The sequence below is a fragment of the Pan paniscus genome, chromosome 19 (assembly GCF_029289425.2).
Source record: "Pan paniscus chromosome 19, NHGRI_mPanPan1-v2.0_pri, whole genome shotgun sequence".
NCBI lineage: Eukaryota > Metazoa > Chordata > Mammalia > Primates > Hominidae > Pan > Pan paniscus.
Genome location: NC_073268.2, coordinates 29,093,171 through 29,116,382, shown reverse-complemented (window position 1 = coordinate 29,116,382; position 23,212 = coordinate 29,093,171). Strand labels below are relative to the sequence as shown.

The window sequence follows — 23,212 nt, the reverse complement described above, 5'->3', positions numbered from 1 at the left end:
CAGGGATCTTATAAGACTAATTTATTAGTAACAACATTTACAAAGATAGCTTTTTAATGCTGAGTTGTATCTGATTTAATGCAGTCAGAAAGAAAAAAGAAACATTTATCTCATTTTGCTGATCTGTCAGATTTTGCTTAAGTTAGGAGAGCCTGCAATTTCAAGCCCAGATAACTGGAATTCCATGAATAAACACAGAAAGACAAGAGAAAGGCAAGGAAGTTCAAAAATCACAGTCTGGGGGGAAATCAGTAGAGTAAGATTACTAATAAGTGAAATATTGGTCATATGATTTCTTAGTTTCCATTAGTTATGCAAATATTTTACTGTTAATATTTAGATTAGTGTTTTAGAACGTTTTGTAGAGACTGAAAAGCAAATAAATAATTGCATTAGCATTGTTAAGTATCAGTGTTTTCTGTTTGACAAATAATCGTACCGCTGTGCTCTCAGGCTGCAATAACAAAACACCAGAGACTGAGCAGCTGAAACAACAGAAATTTGTTTCTCACAGTCTGGAGGCTGGAAGTCCAAGACAGAGTCCGAGACTCTCGCCAGCAGCGAGAGTTTGATTGTGAGGCTTCTCCTCTTGGCTTGTAGGTGGCTGCCATCTCTCTGTGTGCTCCCATGCCCTCTTGTTTGCATGCACAGGGAGGGAGGGAACAAGCTCTCTGGGGTCTCTCCCTATAAGGACACCAACCTTAGCAGATCAGAGCCCCACCATGACTTCATGTAACCTTAATTACTTCCTTAGCAGCCCCAGCTCCACTGTGCAGGTTGGGGCTTCAACACGGGAATTTGGGGGTGAAGGGTGGTACACAAACATTCAGTCCATAACAATGGCCCACCAAACCATGAAAGTAAAGAGAAAAAAAATCACAGTTCAAGAATAACATAAAACTTAACTAGGTGTGTTATAGAGCAATGCATAGAACTAAGCTGAGAAGTTAAAACATAAACTCATTGATTTTTAAAGACAATCTTTCCCAAGTTTGGTTCACCTTAGGGCTGATACACACCTTCAGAACCAGATTTTGGTCTCTAATGTCATCTTCCACTGAAAGCCAGGGCAAACAGGTTTATGTTCATTTCATCTTGGCCTATAATTTCTCCTTAAAGTGACCATTAATATTCACTATCACAATTAAGGCTTGGTCTGGGCCATTCTGAGAACAAACTCTGGAGACCACAATTTTAAAGGATTAAATAATCATAACGGTGTTCTTTGTCCTGACAAAATTATTAATCTGACAGTGACTGAATTATCTTCGGACTCTCCCAAGCCCTAAATGAATACAGCAAAGATAAACGTCAAGAATTCAGGAAACAATTGCTTCTGCTACAGCCAGTAAGCTCCTAACAGACCATGCTTCTGCAGAAAACGATTCTGGACAAATTTTTAAAAGCAACAAACTACATGAAGTCACTTAAAAAAAGAAGCCCAGCCTTGGAAGAAAGAAAGGCCACAGGCTGAGTTTCTTATTTGTATGGCTTTTACCCAAAGTGCAAGACACAGGTCTGCATTGTGCAGGACAGCTAAAGTTCCTTTAGAAAACCATCATCTTTCTGGCTGGAAGAGTCAGGGGTCAGAATGGGGGGCAGTCACCGCTGCTGAAAACAGTTGGGGAAGGAACCCCTGAAAGGAGAGCCAGAAATGGGGGAGCTCCAAACTCTTTGTGTCAGCTCCGTCCAAATCTCTAACTGACTTGTGAACTAAAAAGAAAGGTTTCTACCATCAGCAGACTGTCACCCATAGACATTTACATAGCATTTTGATTTGGAGTTCTTCCTAATGGCCACCCCACGGAAAAATATACAGGTGTTGTTTTGCCCTGGAAGCCAGACAGATCAGAATATTGGGTAAGATAGCTGGGTCAGCTGTCCTTGGATGGATCCCAAACACTAGGCTCCTTTCCAGGCCTGAGAATCGCCGAACACTGTCCAACACAATGTGATCACCCAACATATCACATGCATCACTGAGCTGCACAATCCTTTTCTTCCTCATTGCTTTCAAGAGCTCATACTTATAGTGCTCCACTTCTTTTGCGGTGCTGACAAGCACAGCAACATCCTTTGGAGAATAGCCCCTATCAAAGAAGCGCCTGCACGTGTCTGCCACACAGGTCATTATTTGCTCCACAGTCAAGTATTTCTTAATTCGTAAGGTTCCCTGAACACCCTGGGACCATTCGGCTTCAGGAAGTACCTCAAGGCACCCAGTGGGGATGTTAAATGAAGGATTATTTCTAATTACTTGCATTTCTTTTTGTAAGTACTTGGCTATTGGATCTGCATTGCGAACTATTCTGGTGAGCTCTTCTCTTGGATATTGGTCTGAGAGAGGGGGAAGGCCACTGCAATCCAAGTGGCTGGTCTGAAAGTAATCCAGAAAGATCCAGAGAATTCCTGAGCCACCCTTTGCTCTCCGAGTGATGCTTTTTGCCTTCCCATACCAGTCCCCATCTTCAGTACGGAAATTCTGAGCTTCGTCAATGACAATGTGTTGAATGTGTTCAAAGTTTTCTCTTAGGAAAGTTTTCCGGGTCTCTGCTCGGCAGATATTTCTATCACTGTAAAAATTAAAAGAACACACTCAGATTTTCTCTAAAAAAACAAGGGGAGAAAATAATTGTATCATGTTCCTCCGAGCACAGTACATTACCACAGATCATTTTACCACTCAATTCTCAAGAAAGAAGGTGACTTAGCAGAAAAAATTAAACCCAGATTAAATAATACTTAGAGACGTAAGATCCAACTGCTTACCTGATAAAGTTCCTCAGAGGCTGGTTTTCACAAACGTAGAGAATTCTGTGTGCCTCACAGTGAAACACATTCCTGATCTTCTCCATGATCTTCATGGCCATGATGGTCTTCCCTGAGCCAGGTAAGCCGTGGACAAACAACTCTCTGTTCTTGCGGAGGCTTCTGGAGAATATCTCATACTGCTGGGCTGTGAGCAGATTTAAAATCTCACAGTGGAGCTGGTCACTCAAGAGAGACCTGAAGCCGAGTAAGACAATTACGAGGGACTGCAGCAGGGCTTCCATGTGCTGGGTGCCTGCAAGGCTATAGGACGCGGGGTAATCCATCGGAGACACTGCAGCCTCCAAGGCCTCTGCGCTGCTCTCAGGACTCAGGCAGAGGACCTTGGCCCTGACACACACCTTCCCGGTGTAGCCCCCCATGTTCACTAGCTTCTGCTTCAAAGTAAAGGCGGTGCGAGTGCAGTAGTCCTGGCCCTCTGCATCCTGCTCCCTGAGAATGGTGTAGAGAATGGGGGTGCTGTTCTGTGCTATCAGCAGAGCATCACAGATGACTCCTGGCTTCTCCTGCAAGTTCAGGTCCACAGCCCAGCTTCTAGAGAAGATCAAAATTCCCCGAAAGAAAGGTTGCATTTGCTTATTTATTAACTCCTCTAGTCCATTGTGCTCTGAGATCAGGTCCCTCCAGAGTGACTCTGGAGTATATCGCAAATATCCTGGTGGGACTGTATGTGAAAAGAATGATAAATTAGAGGAAGAGAAATAACCCTATTGATTAAGATGACTAATTATAATTAACTAATTGATTAACTAAATGATTACTTATAGAAGTTTCAAATACTATTTTATAAATATTATTATATTATAGTTATAAAGGAAAAGAACCCTTGGAATATCTGGTATACTTCATCTAAACCCATGTGTTTTTTACAACTTATAACCTTGGGAAATTCCTTAGCCTAAGACTTTGCTGTCTCATCTGTAAAACAAAACTAAGAATAGCACATTTCCTATGAGGAGGAATAAATGAAATAACATAAAATGTTTGGCTCATCGTAGCTGCTTGAGAAATGTTGGTTCTCCTCCTCCCCTTTCTACTTTCAAAGTACCTGAATCTCAAAATGCCCCATTGCTGGGAGTAGCAGGAGCCCCCCCTCCTCCACTGCCACAGGAAGAAGGTAGTCATTAACTCCATAGTTGCAGAGGAGAGGGAGTCATATTAAAGCCTTTGTTGGCAGCAAATTTCCTGCAGTCCTGAACTGGAAGATCCTTAAAGCTATCTCTCCTGAAGCAGAATTCTTGCATCACTTAAAGATCAACGTATGGCTCCCCACTACCACAAAAGTCTTCCATGTGTCACAGGCAAACAAGAAATAATTATGTGACACGAGAATATACTTGCATTGGAGGATTATGAACTTATTTCAACGATCATGGGTTCCAAAGTGGGAGGGGGAGGAAGATAATTGTTGTCCTGTTGTGGTAGTGTTAGAGCACAAACCCAAATCAAGATTTGTAGTGGTAATTTCAAATGAAATTACCCAGATTTTATTGGTAATTGTTTCTTGTTCATTGTTGCTAGTGCTTTCTCATTCGTACTAGGTGCTCACATGACTTGATTATCCCTGCAACCTGGATGACAGTAGGAGATAGCATCTATTATGAGACACATCCAGATTTTAGAGATGTTAAAATATAGGGGGAAATACACATCTTAGAATGGATAAAATAGGATAATTGAGTATATGTTTAAAATGAAGCTTTGGAAACCAAAGAAATGTAAAATAAGAAAATACATCATTTGTTGATTGTTACCAGGGAATTTGCACGTATCTCTGGTCTTCACAAATTTTCCAAGGATGACATATTTATTCCCATCTTCATATGAGTAGATAAGGACTCAAAGAGGTCAAGTGAGAGCTGGGTGCAGTGCTATGGGCCTGTAGTTCCAGCTACTCAGGAGGCTGAAGTGGGAGGATTGCTTGAGCCAGGGAATTTAAGGCTGCAGTGAGCTATGACTGCACCACTGCACTCTATCCTGGGCGACAGAGCAAGATACTGTCTCAAAAAATAAAAAATGAAAGAGATCAAGTGATTTGCCCAACATCACACCACTAGGAAATGGCAGGGTGAGTCTGAACCCAAGTCTCTTGGACATCGGATCCTCTACTGTTTTTGCCCTGCCCTGCAAGTCACAGACTACTCCTGCCTGATAAATGGTAAAAGTCACTAAAACACTTGATGTTTATTTACCTTATCATTGCATAGGTCTTCTTTTTCTTTAATTGTATAATGGACCATGCTTCTGAAGGAAATTATAGGAAGATAAGAAGTGTTTCTTTCATTTCTTTGATATTCCACATAACAGTAATGATAGGGACCAGATTAGGTGTTCAATTAATGCCATCATTCCAGGTGCACCAGAGTAGTCACCACTCCCCATGTGATTTGAGGACTCTGTGCCTTTGCACAGGTGTGCTCTGAAACTCTGAAGACTTCCACCTTGATCACTTGATAAACTCCTCACCCTCCCCAGAACTCCCATATTCATCCTTCTGTCCTCAGAGCTCCCACTTTGTAACCATTCTGGGAACTAATTTCACCATGGATCTAGGGAATCTTTAGAATCAGCAGTGAAGGGTCCAGGGCAGTTGTTCTCAAACCATAAGAAATCAATCAGGTGAGGTATCCTAAAGGTTTAGGACACCAAGAGGAAGAACACTGGAGCTGGCTGATTCTGACCTACTACACCAGGCCCTGACTATCTTTAGTACCAGTAACTCCAGTTATACACAAAATTTCTATTTGAGACAATCATTGCATTTCTTCCAAGAGAAGCACTGACAGCATTGATTCTGAAGCCAAATTATTGTCAATCAATGCTAATAATTAGTGTGCTAAGAACATCTTTATTCTTAATATCTGGATTCTAATTGTAAAAGTATAAACATAGTTTGTTTACCACCATTAATGTTCAAAATCTAATAACAATAACAGTGTTCCAAAAATGAAAATTGTCTTTTAAAAACATAACTTTAGTTAATATATTCCTATACCAAATACCCAAACACTCCTACTCCCATTTTCTTAATTTCCTGCCTTCCCAATCTCACCCTTCTCCCTTATCACAGATACTTTTAAGTTTCTTGCCTATTCTTCCAAAATTACCTTATGCAAATACAAACAAATATTCTGCCCTTTCTTTCCCAACAGGTAGCAAACCATTCAGCAACTACTTTTTTCTTCACTTAGCAATGTATGGTAGAGATCTTTCCATATCAATGCACAATTCCTTATTCTTTTCTTACAGCTATCTAACACAGTATTTTATGGATGTACCATATCTTGTTTGACCAGTCCCTACTGATGGGCCCTTGAGTTTTCCCTCCAGTCTTTTGCTATTATGTTAATACTACAGTGAGTAACCTTGTACGTTTGGTGTGTATGTAAGCATATGTAGCATACACACACACACACACACACACACACACACACACATATAATAAAATCCCAAAGGTTAAATGCATTTGTGATTCCAATATATTAATATATTGCCAAATTGTCCTCCAATGGAGTTGTACCAATATGGACTCCCACTAGCAATGTACAAGAAGGTGTGTTTCCCCACAACTAGCAAATAAGAGATAATGTCAGGTTTTTTCATTTTTTAACAATCCAGTAGACAGAAATAATTCTCCTTTTAATTTACGTGTCTCTTATTTTGATTAATATTTAGCATCTTTTCAAATGTTTCAGAGCTGTATGAATTTTATTTTCTCTGGACTATCCGTGTTGATTTTTCTGTGCGTGTGTGTGTGTGTGTGTGTGTGTGTGTGTGTGTGTGTGTGTGTCTGTGTCCTTATCAACTTCTGGAAGCTCTTTATATATTAGAGACACTGGCCCTTTGGTTGTGATACAGGTTGCAAATATTTTTTCTACTGGTCATGGTCATTTGATTGTTCTTAGTGGCTTTAGTCATGCACAATACTTATTATTTGTATGCAGTCATATATAACAGTCTTTACTTTTATGGTTCACAGATTTTGAATCTTGATTTTTTTTAAGTCTAACGCAAAAATTATAAAGATGTTTGCCTATGTTTTCTTCTAGAACTTTTCTGGCTTTTTGTTTTAAATTCTTGATCCATTTGTAGTTTATGTTAGTATATGAAGTAAAGTATGAGTTCATCTTTTAAACAGTTAATTGCCACCAAGTTACCCTATATATTTATGAACATGTCTGTTTTTCTCTACTTACTTGCAAGGCCAGTTTCATGATAAACTAAATTTTAATTTGTGTTTCTGTGTATTTCCAGATCCTACGTTCTGTAACTTTGGTCTAATTATATGACAATACAACTCTTTTTATTATTTATATATATAATATATATTTAAATATATATAAATAATATATATCATATATAAATAATATAAATATATAATATATAAATATGAAATAATAAAAATAAAAAATATAATATAAAGATTTTTAAAAACAAATAAATAATAAAATTTAAAATATATAATTATATAATATATATTTTATATATCTATATATTATAGTTATATAATTATATATTATATTTATATATCTATAAATAATATATATTATTTATAGATAGCCTCTCTTGTTTTTCAGGTTTTAATTTTCCAGCTGTTCTTGCTCATTTAGTTTTTATGTTTAGATTTAAATAATCTCTTTTTAAAATTGATATATAAAATAACTTCAGAATTGACAACTTTGTGATGTTGATTCTTCCTTCAAAGTATGTAACATTCCCTGATTCACTTATGCTTCTGTGTCCTTCAATGTTATTTTAACTTTTGCATTAGATAGGTTTATTGCAGATATTTTAGCTTTTTGTTGCTATTGAAAATTGGGTGTTTTCTTTCATTATATGTTATATTAAAGATACTGAATTCTGCATACTAGTTTTTATAGTTGCTTCTTATAATACTAATATAAGTACTTATATTCATTCTGAATTATTTTACTGTTTACAGTAGTTTTCTTTGATTATCATGAATTCTCCAGATATATAGTCCTATCTTCTTCCATTTTAATCCCTCTAATTTCTTTCTCTTATCTAACTGTATTGGCCAATTAATATTACATTGTACTTGTAATATGCACATGGCTGTTTTGTTCCTGAATTTAATAGAATGCCTGCAATCTCTCCCAATTAACATGATGTTCTTGGTGGACATATATATATATATATATGTAAATATATATATAATGTTAAAGAACTATAGGTTACTATTTTATTGAGGACCTTTAAAAAACAACATGTATTGAGCTTTTTCAAATGCCTTTTTGATGTATTAGAAAACAAATATATAATTTATTTGCATAGATACACAGAAATGATGAATTACATTAACTCTTTAAATGTTGACACATGCTTGTATTTCTGGAATTCTGTCTTTGCATCCTCATTAATAAGTAGGATTAATTTGAGTTTTCCTTTTCCTTTTCCTTTTTTTCTATCTTTAACAAGTTTTACAATTACTGTTATTCACACTTAAAAAATAGCTTAGGGCTGGGCACAGTAGCTCATGCCTATAGTCTTAGCTTCTCAAGAGACTGAGGTGAGAGGATCACTTGAGCCCAGGAGTTCAAGGCTGCAATGAGCTATGATCACACCACTGCACTCCAACCTGGGTGACAGAGCAAGATCCTGTCTCAAAAAGAAAAAAAGACTTGGGAATTTGTGTTATTTTTCTATGAATTTAGAACAATGTAAATAGTGTAAAAAATGCCTATTTTTCAAAAGTTTGGTAGAAGTTTTAGAAAATTGATTTTTTTATACCAGAATAATAGGCTGTTCCTCTATGGGCATATAGCCCATTATTTTGTCTTAGTTATAATTTATTCCATGGTAATAAGCTCTACTAAAATGGATCTTATTGAGCTTAAAAGGTGATTAGCAGCGCTTAATAGATTTACTGTTAGATTTTACATTGTTTATTGTGGACAGTTTCTAAAATATAAATTTGATATGTAAATGAATGCAAGGACCTTGGATAAAGGAAAAAATGAAATTCTAATGGGGGCAGTCATTATCTATTAATTTAATGATCCTTGACAGATATTTACACATATATAGGACATTTATGTATCAATTATAGTGCCAGATAAGCCACTGACTTACTGCACAGATTTAAGCAAGTGGTTTTCCCTCTCTGGGATTCTAAAGAAGACAGCAATGGATTCCTAAGCAAAGCCTATCATGGGAACAAGGGATAAGAGTAGAGAAAAGGCGTTGACCTTGGTCCTGAATTATTGTGTTTGTGCTGCTACGTGATTGTCCTAAACCCAAAACATGGGAAGAAATGCATAATCCATCTCCATTTTAAATGTTTTGTTTTCCATCTTGACCTAGATTTATATTGTTTTCTCTTATTTACAACCACCACTCCCGTGGAAAATCTGGCAAGGGCAGGCAGTTTTTTGGCTGCTCTCTGGTGCAGCATATGACTAGTTTGACTAGATAAAAGGTTTCCAATCTAGATGAACATAAAATCATGAGGGTAGTTTGAGAAAAGTGCATATTGCAAGCCACTCTCCCCACATATTCCAATTTGTTATGAGTGGAGTAGAGACTCAGATATGTGTCCTTTTAAAAATGACCAGAAACATTGATGATCAGCCAGATTTGGGAACTACAAGAACAAATAGTCTTTAAGGGAAATAATGTTCCTGGATTCTATGTGTGGTCCTGCCTTAGCCAGTGGGGTCAGTAAGGGTTCATTTCTAAACCATTTATCACCAATAGGATTGTAACATCATCACGTCTTACAAGTGGGTTTGCAGAGCACTTTCAGGATTTTACAAAACAAATATTATAGTTTAATCTCCCTTTATCCTAATATAGAAACTGGCTGGTGTTGAGAAGACAAACCATAATTACCTGAAAATAAAAGTTGCTGGAGTTCCTTTTTATGTTCCAGGCCTTTCTTGGAGTACACTGGTCTGCTAAGGGGAGGCCCACTACATAGACTCAGCTGACATTCAAAATCTTCAGACAACTGTAGAAGATCTTAAGAAAGAAAATTCATGTTATTCTGATGTGTTAATCTCTTCATACTGAAAGAGGCTCTATCAGTAGGTGGAATGTGTGACTTTCTAAATAGTTTGACTTGAGAGATAATATCAAAATAACTCTCCTCTCACTCACTCACTCTAGATAAGTGCCTTTATTGCATGTCAAGGTTGCCAAAACCCACCCTGAAAAGCCATTATTTGGAAGTTTAACTGTATTTCTCCATTCAGTATAATTCTTCATTCTCTGTATCTGGTTAGCATTTTGTTTGCACACCTGTTACGTTACCTAGCTCATTCTTTTAGTACTGCTGTCTGTGCATGTATCTTATTTTACATCCCCTCTCCAACTGCCACCACCTCTCCTGAACCCAACTCTCAACTCTGTTCAATATCATCTCATCACTGATTTGTAATTACCATTACTCACACTTAAAAAATAGCTTAGGGCTTGGGCACAGTAGCTTGTGCCTGTAGCCTCAGCTACTCAAGAGACTGAAGTGAGAGGATCACTTGAGCCCAGGAGTTCAAGGCTGTAGTGGACTATGATCACGCCACTGCACTCCAGCCTGGGTGACATTCTGACACCTATGCTTATTCCTGAAGTTAAAATGAGAAATTGTGTGAAATCAAAGGACATTATAGAGTGCATTAACTTTTTCATGTGCTTTGGAGATTGGAGTCAGCTTTATAACATCTCCTTTCCAAGTACACATCCACTTTACTCAGAAGATTGTGTCCCAGTTTTTATGTTCTCTCTGTGTTTCTCCAGGCTTAGGGTGTTCTCAGTTGTTCTAGAGACACTGAGATAGCCCACTAGCCTGCCAAATTATAGCATGATGGGGTAAATATAGAAACATGTTTGGGAAGCAGTAGTGATGCAAGGCAAGAAATATTTCAAACTGTTAGGAGCAGAGGGGTAGAGCAGATTATACCTGCTGGCATAGAGCATAATGGGTACATGGTGATGAGTGGAAGAAAAGGCAAAGTATCAACAGGATAAACAGAGACACAGGACAATATGAAACGGTACTGAGGACAAACCTTGAATACACCCCTACCCCCGTGACCCTCATCACCCTGAAATACTTTCTGTTCTTTTGTTTTTGAGACAGGGTCTCACTCTCACCCATGCTGGGGTGCATTGCTGTAATAATGGCTCACTGCAGCCTCAAACTCCAGGGCTCAAGTGATCCTCCTACCACAGCCTCCGAAAGTGCTGGAATTATAGGTGTCAGCCACCATGCTTGGCCCCGAGCTACTTTCAAATTTTCCTGAGCTACAAAATCAACAATGTCCTCAAGGATCAAGAGATAAACTACATCTTAATTTAGGCAGGGTACTATTATAAGGTGATAGCAAACTTCAATGCAAAGGGCTTTTTTTTTTGAGACAGAGTCTCGCTCTATCACCCAGACTGGAGTGCAGTGGTGCAATCTCGGCTCACTGCAACCTCCTCCTCCCAGGTTCAAGCAATTCTTCTGCTTCAGCCTCCCAAGTAGCTGAGACCACAGGCACGCACCACCACGTCTGACTAATTTTTCTATTTTTAGTAGAGACGGGGTTTCACCATATTGGTCTTGAACTCCTGCTCAGGTGATCCACCCACCTCAGCCTCCCAAAATGCTGGGATTAGAGGCATGAGCCACTAAGCCCAGCCCAAGAAAGCAACCCCAGAAAGCAGTACTATGCTGGTGATGGTTTAATAAACAGATCTAGTTGAGAAGAGATCCCTCGTTCATAGCCAACTGCCAGTTTCTGTTTTATAAATCTTCCTGCCATGGACAATTTCAAGCTCCTAATGGATTATCACTGAATACAGAGTTGGAAAGCCATGCACAGCAGCACTCCATTTTATAGTATTCCCACCACACAGATACAATAGATGTAAATAATCTCTCAAGCAAAGATAATAGTAAAATGTAGCAAATAATTAGGAAGTGGTGAGTTTGAATTTATTACATTTGTTTCTGATACGATTTATTTAGGTGCAAGTATATATAATCTAATTTTTAGTAATAACTATGTTTAAGAACTAGCTCAAAAATTCCTGAAAATTTAATAATTGATTCTAAAGCCAGTAAGAGCCATTCCAGTACACCATTGCAAGGGTGGCCATTCTCAAATAATTTTCTGTTCAGTTACTAATGTAGAAAATTGGCCATTTATAGACACGTGAGTTAGGTTTCTAATCACCCAACAAAATTTTCTCATGTATGAAAAGTAGAATACTTGGGGATTCAAAATAAAGTGTTCAGTGGATGTAAGATGTTCAAAGTCATAGGCAGCAAAGGAAAATTTAATATGGGAGGTCCCAAGGATGTAGAAAGGACAGGGAGGGAGGAGCTTTCTCCCTCTTACCTGGATCTGTGTCTGTCATCATGCCTACCCATTTCTCGGTTGTCAGTCTGCAGACGTACTTGTCCTCCACTATCCATGAATTGGGAGCTTCTGAGAACACTGCACAGCAGAATGGATTTACTCTGATCATGCAAGCATAGCCATAGAGCTCTCCCCTTTTTAACACATCCACAATTTTGAGTGTGAAGGTTATCGGGCGTTGGGGTTGGCAAAAATGAACACAAGGTAGTTTGTATATGGCTTGTTCTATTTTCCTTCTCAAAGAGTCAGGGTCAACATTTTCTTTTGCACATCCCAGGACTTTCCTACTCTTATCATCCACTCCAATAAAAAGATAGCCTCCTCCAGTGTTTGCAAATGCAGGGACGTATTCTGGAATTGTCCTTTTTACATATTCTTGGATGTGTTTTGTAGAGAACTGTTTAAACTCTACTAACTGAGACTCAGGAAAAGGCAGGATTTCACCATATTCAAGATAGTCTTTTTGGAAAATTAGGTCAGCAGGATCCGAGTTTGGGTCAGCAGGATCCGAGTTAGGGAGCTCTTGGTATACACCCTTGTGAATTTTGTGAAAAGGTCCTTCTTCTAAGATTTTTGGCTTCCTTTTGGTCTTCAGGAAACAGAATGCCTCTCTTGAGTCCATGGAACGCACAGAGGTCTCAGATCTACGGTATAATGAAGAACTGAGGCTGCAAAGGCGGGGCTTGACAGAGCGATCTTCAGGGAAAGGGCCACTGCTCCAAGATTTAACAAAAATGTAAAAACACCTTCCTTGTTGCTTGGTCTCAAAGAAAGCCTGCAGATCTGAAGACTGAATAAGCTCTCTCAAAGACTGTTCTAAATCCAGTCCCATCTCCACGGGATGCTCAACCTTCTTGGCCATTCGAATCACTCCTCCTCCTGAGTTTAATAAAGCACATGCAGCCCGCATAACTCTCTCCTTCTCTTGGTCTCTCTGAATTTTCTGCAGCTTTTTTCTGTTTTCTTCTCCAAGAGTCACTTCTCCTACATTGATGACCAGGTCTGGGTAAGATGGTTCCACAACCAGGGGGCACTGATTTGCCTCCATGTTGAACTCACAGCTGAAACTATTAGAAGAAATGAATTGTTACATGCATGCAATTCATTTATTAAAAGGGTATTTATTTTGTGTCTAATATGTGCTGAGAGAAGACAATAGACTAGCAAGCAAGACAGGAGCAATCCCTTCTCTTTAGGAGAAGAATGGCTGGCAAGGAAGGGTGCTAATGAAATTAGCATTTAACATCATATATGATATGGGCTATGAGAGGAAAAATATACTAAAGGGGTATCTAAACTAATCTGAAGATGATGGTTCAAAAAGACTTCCAAGGAAAAGGTGACATTTAATCAAGACCTGAAGGATGCATTGGAATTGGCCAGGTGAAGTTATCAGCATTGAAGAATGGAAGCAGTGGAGCGCATGAAGGGCATGTGTACAATGGCATGAGACTATCTCAGTTTAGGTTGTTGATGTTCCAGTGAACACCAACTTTAGGGGATGAGTAAAAGAAAACAACATTGAAAAGGAGACTTCAGAAAGGACTGACTGTGAAAAACCAGAGGTAGGAGAAAAACCAAGGGCATATGGTATTAAGGAAGCCCAGAACAAAGTCACCTGCACAGAGGTCTCAGATCTATGGCATAATGAAAAACTGAGGCTGCAAAGGTGGGGCGTGACAGAGCCAAGGTGTCTAATACTGCTGACAGGTGCAGCTAGGTGATGACTCGAAAGTGTTATTAGGTTTAGTAAAATTAAGGTTATTGGTGACTTTGAAAAATGCTGTTCAGACACCTGGGCAGTGGGCACCAGGAGGCAATAAACCAGAGGCTAAGGTCTTACAGACCAGAGTTCATGGAGATGGCTTGAATTCCACTTGTCATTAAAAGTATTATAACATTAACCTAGATATTTAATCTTTCTAACTCTGTTTTCTTACCTATAAAACATGGTGCATCCACCTTAACATGCCTGTTATTATGAGGATTAATTGAGAATAATTCTCAAAAAGTATTTAACACTATATTTTGGTTCACAGGTGTTTAGTAAAGGAATCTATATTAATTGTCCATTTCACAATGAGTCAACGAATAAATGGGAGGTAAGGAAATAGTATCATCAAATACGCACAACTTGTTCACTATATGAAGCTATAAAGGGGAGAGGTAAAAAGAAATGTAGCTGGAGGAAAAGAAGAAGTTAAAGAATCTTATTAAGATGGGAAAGACCTGAACATATTTAGATGGGAAGAAGCCAGTAGGGAAGTGAAAATTTAAAGAAGTAGAAGGAAGTTGGGATGATTGAGACAGTGAAAGCCCTGAAAAGAGAGGTAAGGAAGGAATGTGATCCAGGATGCAGAAGAAGGTCAGGAGGAGGAGAAATGGAGATAATAGGCATGGGCAAAGGTAGGCTTATCGCTTTGGTGGGAGGAAGCTGAAAGAGTCCCCTTCTGATAGCTTCACTTTTCTCTTTGAGGTAGGAAATAAAGTCACCCCCTGAGACAGAGGCACTTGGTATAAAAACAGGACAAAAATATTTTTTGCGTGTGAGATGGGGTCTCACTCTGTCATCCAGGCTGGAGTGCAGTCACAGCTCACTGCAGCCTCAAACTCTGGGGCTCAAGTGATCCTCCCACCTCAGCCTCCTGAGTATCTGGGACTACAGGCGCACAGCCACTATACCCAGCTAATTCTTTAAAATTTTTTTTGTAGAGATGGGGGTCTCCCCATGTTGCCCAGGCTGGTCTCAAACTCCTGGGCTCAAGCAATCCTCCTGCCTTGGCCTCCCAAAGTGCTAGGGATTATAGGCATGAGCCACAATGCCCAGCTGACAAAAACATTTTAATAATAGAATGGAGACAGTTTGAAACAGACATTATAAAGAACAAGAAAGATATTTGACATGGGAAACAAACAACTTACAATGGAAGATTAATACAGCAGACAAAATAAGTAAATCATATCTTCAAGTATAAATAAACTCTCAAAGCATGATGATAAATTTAAAAAGCAGGTTTGCAAAAAATAATATACAATAGAATAGCATTTAGATTAAAATATTTTAAAAACTGTAATAAATATGTTTATGTTTAGTAAAAGGAGAAAAGCATAGTGAATAAAGATGCACTTATTTTTTACAGAGGTTACAAATAAGGATGGAAAATAATGAGATTGGAGAATTAAGAAGCCTTTAACTGTACATACAATGCTGTAAGTTCAGAAGAAAAAGCACCTGTACCAAATACATCTCAGAGGTGGGTGGGACATAAATTTTTGTTGTTTTCTGGTCTTTGCACTTCTGGAATTCTGAATTATTACAACATTTTTTAAAAGCCATCCTCCTTCAAATTAAAAAGGTAGTCGGGGGAAAGGGTAGGATTTTATCACAGAAGTAACTGAAATCTGGACTATGCATTCTAAGACAAACAGGTCAGGGAATGAGGGTGGCAGGGATCGCATTGATAGGAACGAAGTAAAAAGGTGAATGGGTTATAGGTCTCAATAAGGGAAATAATAAAGAAGGAGAGTGAACTTTGAAATAAAGATTATGAATAATCAAGATTAAGAATTGTTCAAAAAGATCAATATAATCAACAAATAACTGATATGACTGTTTGAAAATTATTATTTAAAACGAAATTGTAAAAAATCAGTACAATCAACAAATACTTTGCATCATTATTTGAAATTTTTTTAAAATAAAAATTTTAAATACAGTCAACAAATACCTTGCATCATTATTGGAAAATTATTAAAATAAAATAAAATTTAAAACAATCGGTAAATTCATAAACTATTTTGAAGTCATCAAGGATATACACAATATGTAGAAGCAGACTATCACAGCCTTATTTTCCTTTCCTACAAAAATCCATCCTATACTAAAGGCTTGGAATTACAAGTCTCAGTGGGTGCCAGTAACTCTGAACAGATAAGGTGGATGTTATTGCAGGTGACAGAAGGAATGAGATGACTGAGGTGTGAAGACATTCAGAAGAAATTTGTTAGATAAAAGTGAAGGCTGGGCCGGGTTTGGTGGCTCATGCCTGTAATCCCAGCACTTTGGGAGGCTGAGGCAGGCAGATCACTTGAGCCTAGGAGTTTGAGACGAGTCTGGGCATCATGGTGAAATCCCACCTCCTCAAAAAATACAAAAATTAGGCAGGTGTGGTGGTGCTCACCTGTGGTCCCAGCTACTCAGGAGGCTGAGGTGAGAGAATCACCTGAGCCTTCGAGACGAGATTGTGGTGAACCAAGATCGTGCCACTGCACTCCAGCCTGGGGGTCAAAGTAAGAATCTGTCTCAAAAAAAAAAAAAAAAGAAGGCTGGCACATCCACATTCTTACCACCTTGCCTAGGTTAGACCCTTGCCTACAAAATTCTATTTCTCAAAATTCCATTCTGCATTCCAAGACCATTGAAACATCTTTGTCAAGTTATTTGTAAAATACTCCTTTCGATGTATAGGGATTTCAAAGTTAAATATTTTCTCTGCCCCACAAACTTTATTGTGAAAGCCAATAGATTATAGTTTTTCGTTGGCAATTGTATTTAAACAGCAACCCCACCATCTGCTTAGATTCTTTTGCAGGCAAAAAAGGCTTAGGGAGCTCTATCCCAAGCTCTTTCCTTAGGATTAAAGGAATTATAATCAGCATCACTTGCACATTTTTTGTAAGGTAGAGATATTGTCCCATATAAATTTGAAATCCTAAATAAAATTAAACTAAGTCAATAAGAAATTAAGAATTCAGAAAAGAAACTCTGGACACTTACAAAAGCATTTCAGAAACAAAAGCACCTGATTCTAGTCAGTTTACAGGATAACTTTTTCAAACCTTTCAGTGTAGCCAGAGTTCCCACCAACACCGTGAATTAGCACCACCTGCTATCTCTTTCCACCAAAAGCAGTCCTGAAGGCTATGTATACAGAAACCTATGTAGACAGAGGTAGCAGACAGATTAAGACTCAGTTTTCCTAGGTTCAAATCCCAGCTCTGCCATTTATTAGCTGTACGGTTTCCATTTATTAGCTGTATGGTTTCCATTTATTAGCTGTACGGTTTCCATTTATTAGCTGTCCCCATTTCTCCCCATGCCCCAGGATCTAGTCCTGCAGGACCCCTGATGGAGCAGTGACTCTGACGTGGACATGCAGGGACAACCACCCCCAAGCGAGGGGCTCAGTGGGTAGCATCTGTGCATTTCTCCCCTGCCAAGAAGGCTTACCTAGTTTGCTCAGCAAACTCCCTAAAAGGTGAGGAATTAGCCTGGGAAAACTTCGCGATGTCAAATTGTCTAGTAGTGCCCAATTTTCTGTATGCTTCTGGGTGGTTCTTATTTTTTTGTTTTACTTCCCCTTTCCTTCCATCCTCCCACCCATCTCCCCTAGATCACAGGGGATTGGCTAGCCTCAGATAGAAACTGAACAGAAAGGGAAATGGGAGGGCAGAACAAGATGGTGTAATAGAAGGCTCCACCTACCATCCCCCTTCTCCAGCAGTGACCACGTGGTGCAGAGAAATCTGTGTGCTTGGGGAAGGGAGGGCACAGCAATTGTGAGACTTTGCATTGAACTCAGTACTGCCCTGTTACAGTGGAAAGCAAAACCATGCTGAATCCAGCATACACCTGCCCATGGAGGCAGAATTTGGACCAGCCCTAGTGAGATGGAAATTGTCCATCCCAGCAGTTGAAACCTGAGTTTCAGCAAGCCTCGCCACTGTAGCTGAAGTGCTATGGGGCTCTAAACAAACTTGAAAGGCATTCTAGACCACAAGGACTGAAACTCCTGGGCAAGTCCTAGCGCTGAGCTGAGATCAGAGCCAGTAGGCTTGGAGGGCACACGACCTACTGAGATACCAGCTGGGGCGACTAAGAGAGTGCTTGCACCACCCCTCCCCCAACCCCAGACAGTGTGACTCTCAGCTCCAAAAAGATCCCTTCCTTCCACTTGAGGAGAGAAGAGAGAAGACTAAAGAGGACTTCTGTCTTGCATCTTGGATGTCAGCTCAGACACAGTAGGATAGCACATTGGTCAGGGTCATGAGACACCCATTCCAGACCCTATCTCCTGGACAACATTTCTAGACACACTCTGGGCCAGAAGAGAAACTGCTGCCTTAAAGGGAAGGACCCAGTCCTGGCAGGATCTATCACCTGCTGACTAAAGAGCCCTTGGTCCCTGAATAATCAGCAACGATACCCAGGTAATATGCCGTGGGTCTTGGGTGAGACTCTGCTGGCTTCAGGTGAGACTCAGCACAACCCCAGCTGTGGTGCGTACAGGCAGAGACTCTTTCTGCTTGAGAAAAGCAGAGGGAAAAGTAAAGGTGACTTTGTCTTGCACCGTAGGTACCGGCTTGGCCACAGGGGTAGAGCAACAAGTAGGCCCTTGGACAGCATTTCTGGACCCAACCTGGGCCAGAGGGGAGTCCACTGTCCTGAAGAGTGAGTCCCAGACCTGGTAGCATTCACCACAAGTTGACTAAAGAGCCCTTGGGCTTTAAGTGAATATGAGCAATAGCTAACAGTACTCCCTGTGAACCCGTGGTCGTGTTGGCCACAGGGTCATCTCCTCTGCGTGTGGAAAAAGAAGGGAAGAATGGGAAGGACTGTGTCTCATGATTTGAGGGCCAGCTCAGCCCCAGTAGAATGGAACACCAGGTAGACTTCTAAGGTTTTCTTAGTCCAGTCCCTGGCTCCTGGATAGCATCTGTGAACCCACCTAGGGCCTGGGGCAACTTGCCACTCTGAAGAAAAGAACACAGCTTGGCTGGCTTCACCACCTGTTGATTGTTTGAAAAGATAAACAAAATTGACAAACCTTTACCAGGCTACCTGAGAAAAAAAGGAGAATACCCATGAAATCAGAGATGAAAAAGGAGACAATACAACTGATATTGCAGAAATTCAAAGGATCATTAGTGGCTACTATGAGCAACTGTATGCCAATAAATTGGAAAATCTAGAGGAAATAAATTCTTAGACACATACAACCTACCAAGATTGAACCATGAAGAAATCCAAAACCCGCACAAACCAATAAGAAGTAATGAGAACAAAGCCATAATAAAAAATCTCCAGCAAAGAAAAGCCTGGGACCCGATGGCTTCACCACTGAATTCTACCAAACAGTTAAAGAAGAACTAATATCAATCTTACCCAAACTATTCAAAAATTAGAGAAGGAGGGAATACTTACAAACTCATTCTATAAGGCTAGTATTACTGATACCAAAACCAAAGACACATCAAAGAAAAAAAACTATGGACCAGTATCTCAGCAAAATACTAGCAAACTTAATTCAACAATACATTAAAAAGATCATTTATCATGACTAAGTGCTATTTATTTCAGGGATGCAAGGATGGTTCAACGTATGCAAATCAGTCAATGTGATACATCATATCAACAGAATGAAGGACAAATGCCATATGATTATTTCAACTGATGCTGAGAAAGCACTTAATAAAACTCATTATCCCTTCATGGAAAACTCCTCAAAAAACTGGGTATAGAAGGAACATACCACAACATAATAAAATCCATGTATGACAGACCTACAGCTAGTAGCATACTGAGTGGGGAAACACTGAAAGCCTTTCCTCTAAGATCTGGAACACTATAAGGATCCTCACTTTCACCATTGTTATTCAACATAGAAATCCTAGCTAGAGCAATTAGACAAGAGAAAGAAATAAAGGGCATCTAACTTGGAAAGGAAGAAGTCAAATTGTCCTTGTTTGCAGGTGATATGATCTTACATTTGAAAAAAACCTAAAGACTATACCAGATAACTATTAGAACTGATAAACAAATTCAGTAAAGTTGCAGGATACAAAATAAACATACAAAAATCAGTAGCATCTCTATATACCAATAGTGAACAATCTGAAAAAGATATAAAGTAATCCCACTTACAATAGCCACAAATAAAATTAAATACCTAGGAATTAACCAAATAAATGAAAGATCTCTACAATAAAAACTATAAAATCATGATGAAAGAAATTGAAGAGCCAAAATATGGAAAGGGGAAATATGGAAAGGGGAAATATACCCATGTTCATGGATTGGAAGAATCAATATTGTTAAAATATCCATACTTCCCAAAGCAATCTACAGATTCACTTCAATCTCTATTAAAATATCAATGACATTCTTCACAGAAATAGAAAAAACAATCCTAAAATTTATATAGAACCACAAAAGACCTATAATAGCCAAAGTTATCCGAAGCAAAAAGAACAAAACTGGAGGAATCACATTACCTGACCTCAAATTATACTACAGAGCTACAGGAACCAAAATAGCATGATACTGACATTAAAAACAGACACATAGACCAATGGAACAGAATAGAGAACCCAGACACAAATACACACACCTAAAGTGAACTCATTTTTCACAAAGATGCCAAGAACATACACTAGGGAAAAGACATTCTCTTCAATAAATGGCACTGGGAAAACTGGATATCTATCCGCAGAACAATGAAACTAGACTCCTAACTCTTGTCACATACAAAAATCAAACGAAAATGGGTTAAAGACTCAAATCTAAGACTTCACACTGTGAAACTACTACAAGTAAACATTGGGTAAGATCTCCAGGACATTGATCTGAGCAAAAATTCATTGAGCAATACCCCACAAGCACGGGCAACTAAAGCAAAAATGGACAAATGGGATCACATCAAGTTAAAAAGCTTCTGCACAGCAAAGAACGCAATCAACAAAGTGAAAAGACAACCCACAAAATGGGAGGAAATATTTGCAAATTAACCATCCAACAAGGGAGTAATAACCAGAACATATCAGGAGCTCCAACAACTCTATAGGAAAAAAAATCTAATAATCCTATTGAAAAATGGGCAAAAGATTTGAATAGACATTTCTCAAAAGAAGACAAATGGCAAACAGGCATGTGAAAAGGTGCTCAACATCACTGATCATCAGAAAAATGCAAATCCAAACTACAATGAGATACCATCTCATCCAAGTTAAAATGGCTTTTATCCAAAAGACAGGCAATAACAAACGCTGGCAAGGAGTGAAGAAAAGGGAACCCTCAAACAGTGTTGGTGGGAATGTAAATTAGTACAACTATTATGGAGAACAGTTTGGAAGTTCCTCAGAAAACTAAAAATAAAGCTACCACACAATTCAGCAATTCTACTCCTAAGTATTGACCCAAAAGAAAGGAAATCAGTATATCCAAGAGACATCTGCACTCCTATGTTTCCTGCAGCACTGTTTAAAATAGCTAAGATTTGGAAGCACTCTAAGCGTCCATCAACAGATGAATGGATAAAGAAAATGATGTGCATATACACAATGGAGTACTATTCAGCCATAGAAAAGAATGAGATCCAATCACTTGCAACAACACGAATGGAACTTGAAATCATTATGTTAAATGAAATAAGCCAGGCAGAGAAAGACAAACATCACATGTTCTCACTTATTTGTGGCATCTAAAAATCAAAACAATTGTATTCTAAGAGCAGAAGGATGACTACCTGAGGAAGGGTGGTAGGAGGGAAGGGGTGAGGTGGGGAGAGTTAATGGGTACAAAAAAATTAGAAAGAATGAATAAGACCTACTATTTGATAGCACAACAGTTATTATAGTCAATGATAACAATTGTACGTTTTTAAATAACTTAAAGAATGTAACTGGATTGTTTGCAACTCAAAGGGTAAATGCTTGAGGGGATGAATACCCCATTCTCCATGGTGTGCTTATTTCACATTGCATGTCTGTATCAAAACATCTCATGTACCCCATAAATATATACATCCACTATGTACCTACAAAAATAAAATAAAATAAGATAAAAACTAAAGAGCATAATTGGATTGTTGGTAACACAAAGGATAAATGCTTGAGGCGATGGATACCCCCATTTACCGTGATGTGATTATTAAACATTACATGCCTGTCTTAAAATATCTCATGTAACCCATAAACATATACATCTACTATGTACCCACAGAAATTAAAAATTAATTAAAAAAAAAAGAAAAGAAAGGGAAATGGGCTGCGACAGATGTGCCCTCTTGGAAAACTAAAACTTAGAGCTCTTTGTCCTTCTGGGGTAGCACGTGTATTCTACAGATCTTGTCCAGAGGGAGACATTTTTCTCATTTCTCCCCCCTCTAGATTATAAATCTCCCCGCAGGGCAATGGCAATTCTAATTCTGCCTTTTAGTTTCTATATTAAGGAAAATAGTTTAGAGTGGTTGGTCGGTCACATAGACAGCTGTAGAACTAGTTTCTCAAGTTTAAAATACCAATAACTCTGAAACCTGAGACCTGCAGCCCTGGGAGCCACCAAGGTGCACTCAGTGGCCTTCTAGGCTTCGGTTCCTGCTCCGCGCCCCGCAGAAACCGCGGCTGGCTGGCCAGGGGCTCTTCCAACTTCCAGCGGGAGCAGGTGCACAGGTCAAGCCCGCCCCGCCCCTAATGCCTTCTACCCCCATTACCCACCCCCGCCCCGCCCGCCAGTCCTCCATAGTCCGCTTTTTAGGGAACCTGCTGAGCAAACTAGCTGGGCCCCCAGACAGGGGAGAAAAGCACAGATACCCCCACTCCACTCCACCCCCAGCCCCTCCGCACCCCTCCAGCCCCTCCCCACACCCCACACCCTGGCTGGGGTGGGGTGGGACGGGTGCTGCTCCCTTCTCGAACCTGGCACTCGAGTTACAGCCCGACGCGGATTCCGCTGGGCTAGACCCTGAAGCACGGGTAGAAACGCAACTCCGGAGTCCCAGGCTGGGGGCAAGGACCCTCTCTGACCTCTCAAGCTCCAGCGCGTCCGAAGCCCCCTTAGCGTTTCCCTGGAGGCGCCCGGGTCGAGTCCTTATATACTAGCGGGTTGGCGCCATCCCACGCACATCCCACGCAGGAGATGCAAGAGCCAATGGGCGGGTCTACTAAGCCCGCGAACTCTGCCGCGTTAAATTGCCTAGAAGCTCCCACCCTCCTGACTGTTGCCACGTAGTTCTTAGTTT

General features: G+C 39.5%; 1 protein-coding gene across 4 annotated transcripts; it reads right to left on the bottom strand.

The window, feature by feature from the left end:
- On the bottom strand, positions 1-23,212 carry SLFN11 (schlafen family member 11). 4 transcript variants are annotated; one of them, XM_063598682.1, is made up of 6 exons: positions 22,890-23,212; positions 17,034-17,131; positions 12,174-13,261; positions 9,682-9,810; positions 2,770-3,493; positions 1-2,573 (listed from the first exon to the last, which is right to left on the bottom strand). In XM_063598682.1, the coding sequence occupies exons 3-6, from the start codon at positions 13,240-13,242 to the stop codon at positions 1,790-1,792; spliced, it is 2,706 nt and encodes a 901-aa protein (XP_063454752.1). In that variant the 5' UTR covers positions 13,243-13,261; positions 17,034-17,131; positions 22,890-23,212; the 3' UTR covers positions 1-1,789. The 4 variants fall into 4 exon arrangements, with proteins under 4 accessions (XP_063454752.1, XP_063454751.1, XP_008969516.3 ...); XM_063598681.1 differs by lacking the exon at positions 17,034-17,131 and adding an exon at positions 16,376-16,492; XM_008971268.5 differs by lacking the exon at positions 17,034-17,131.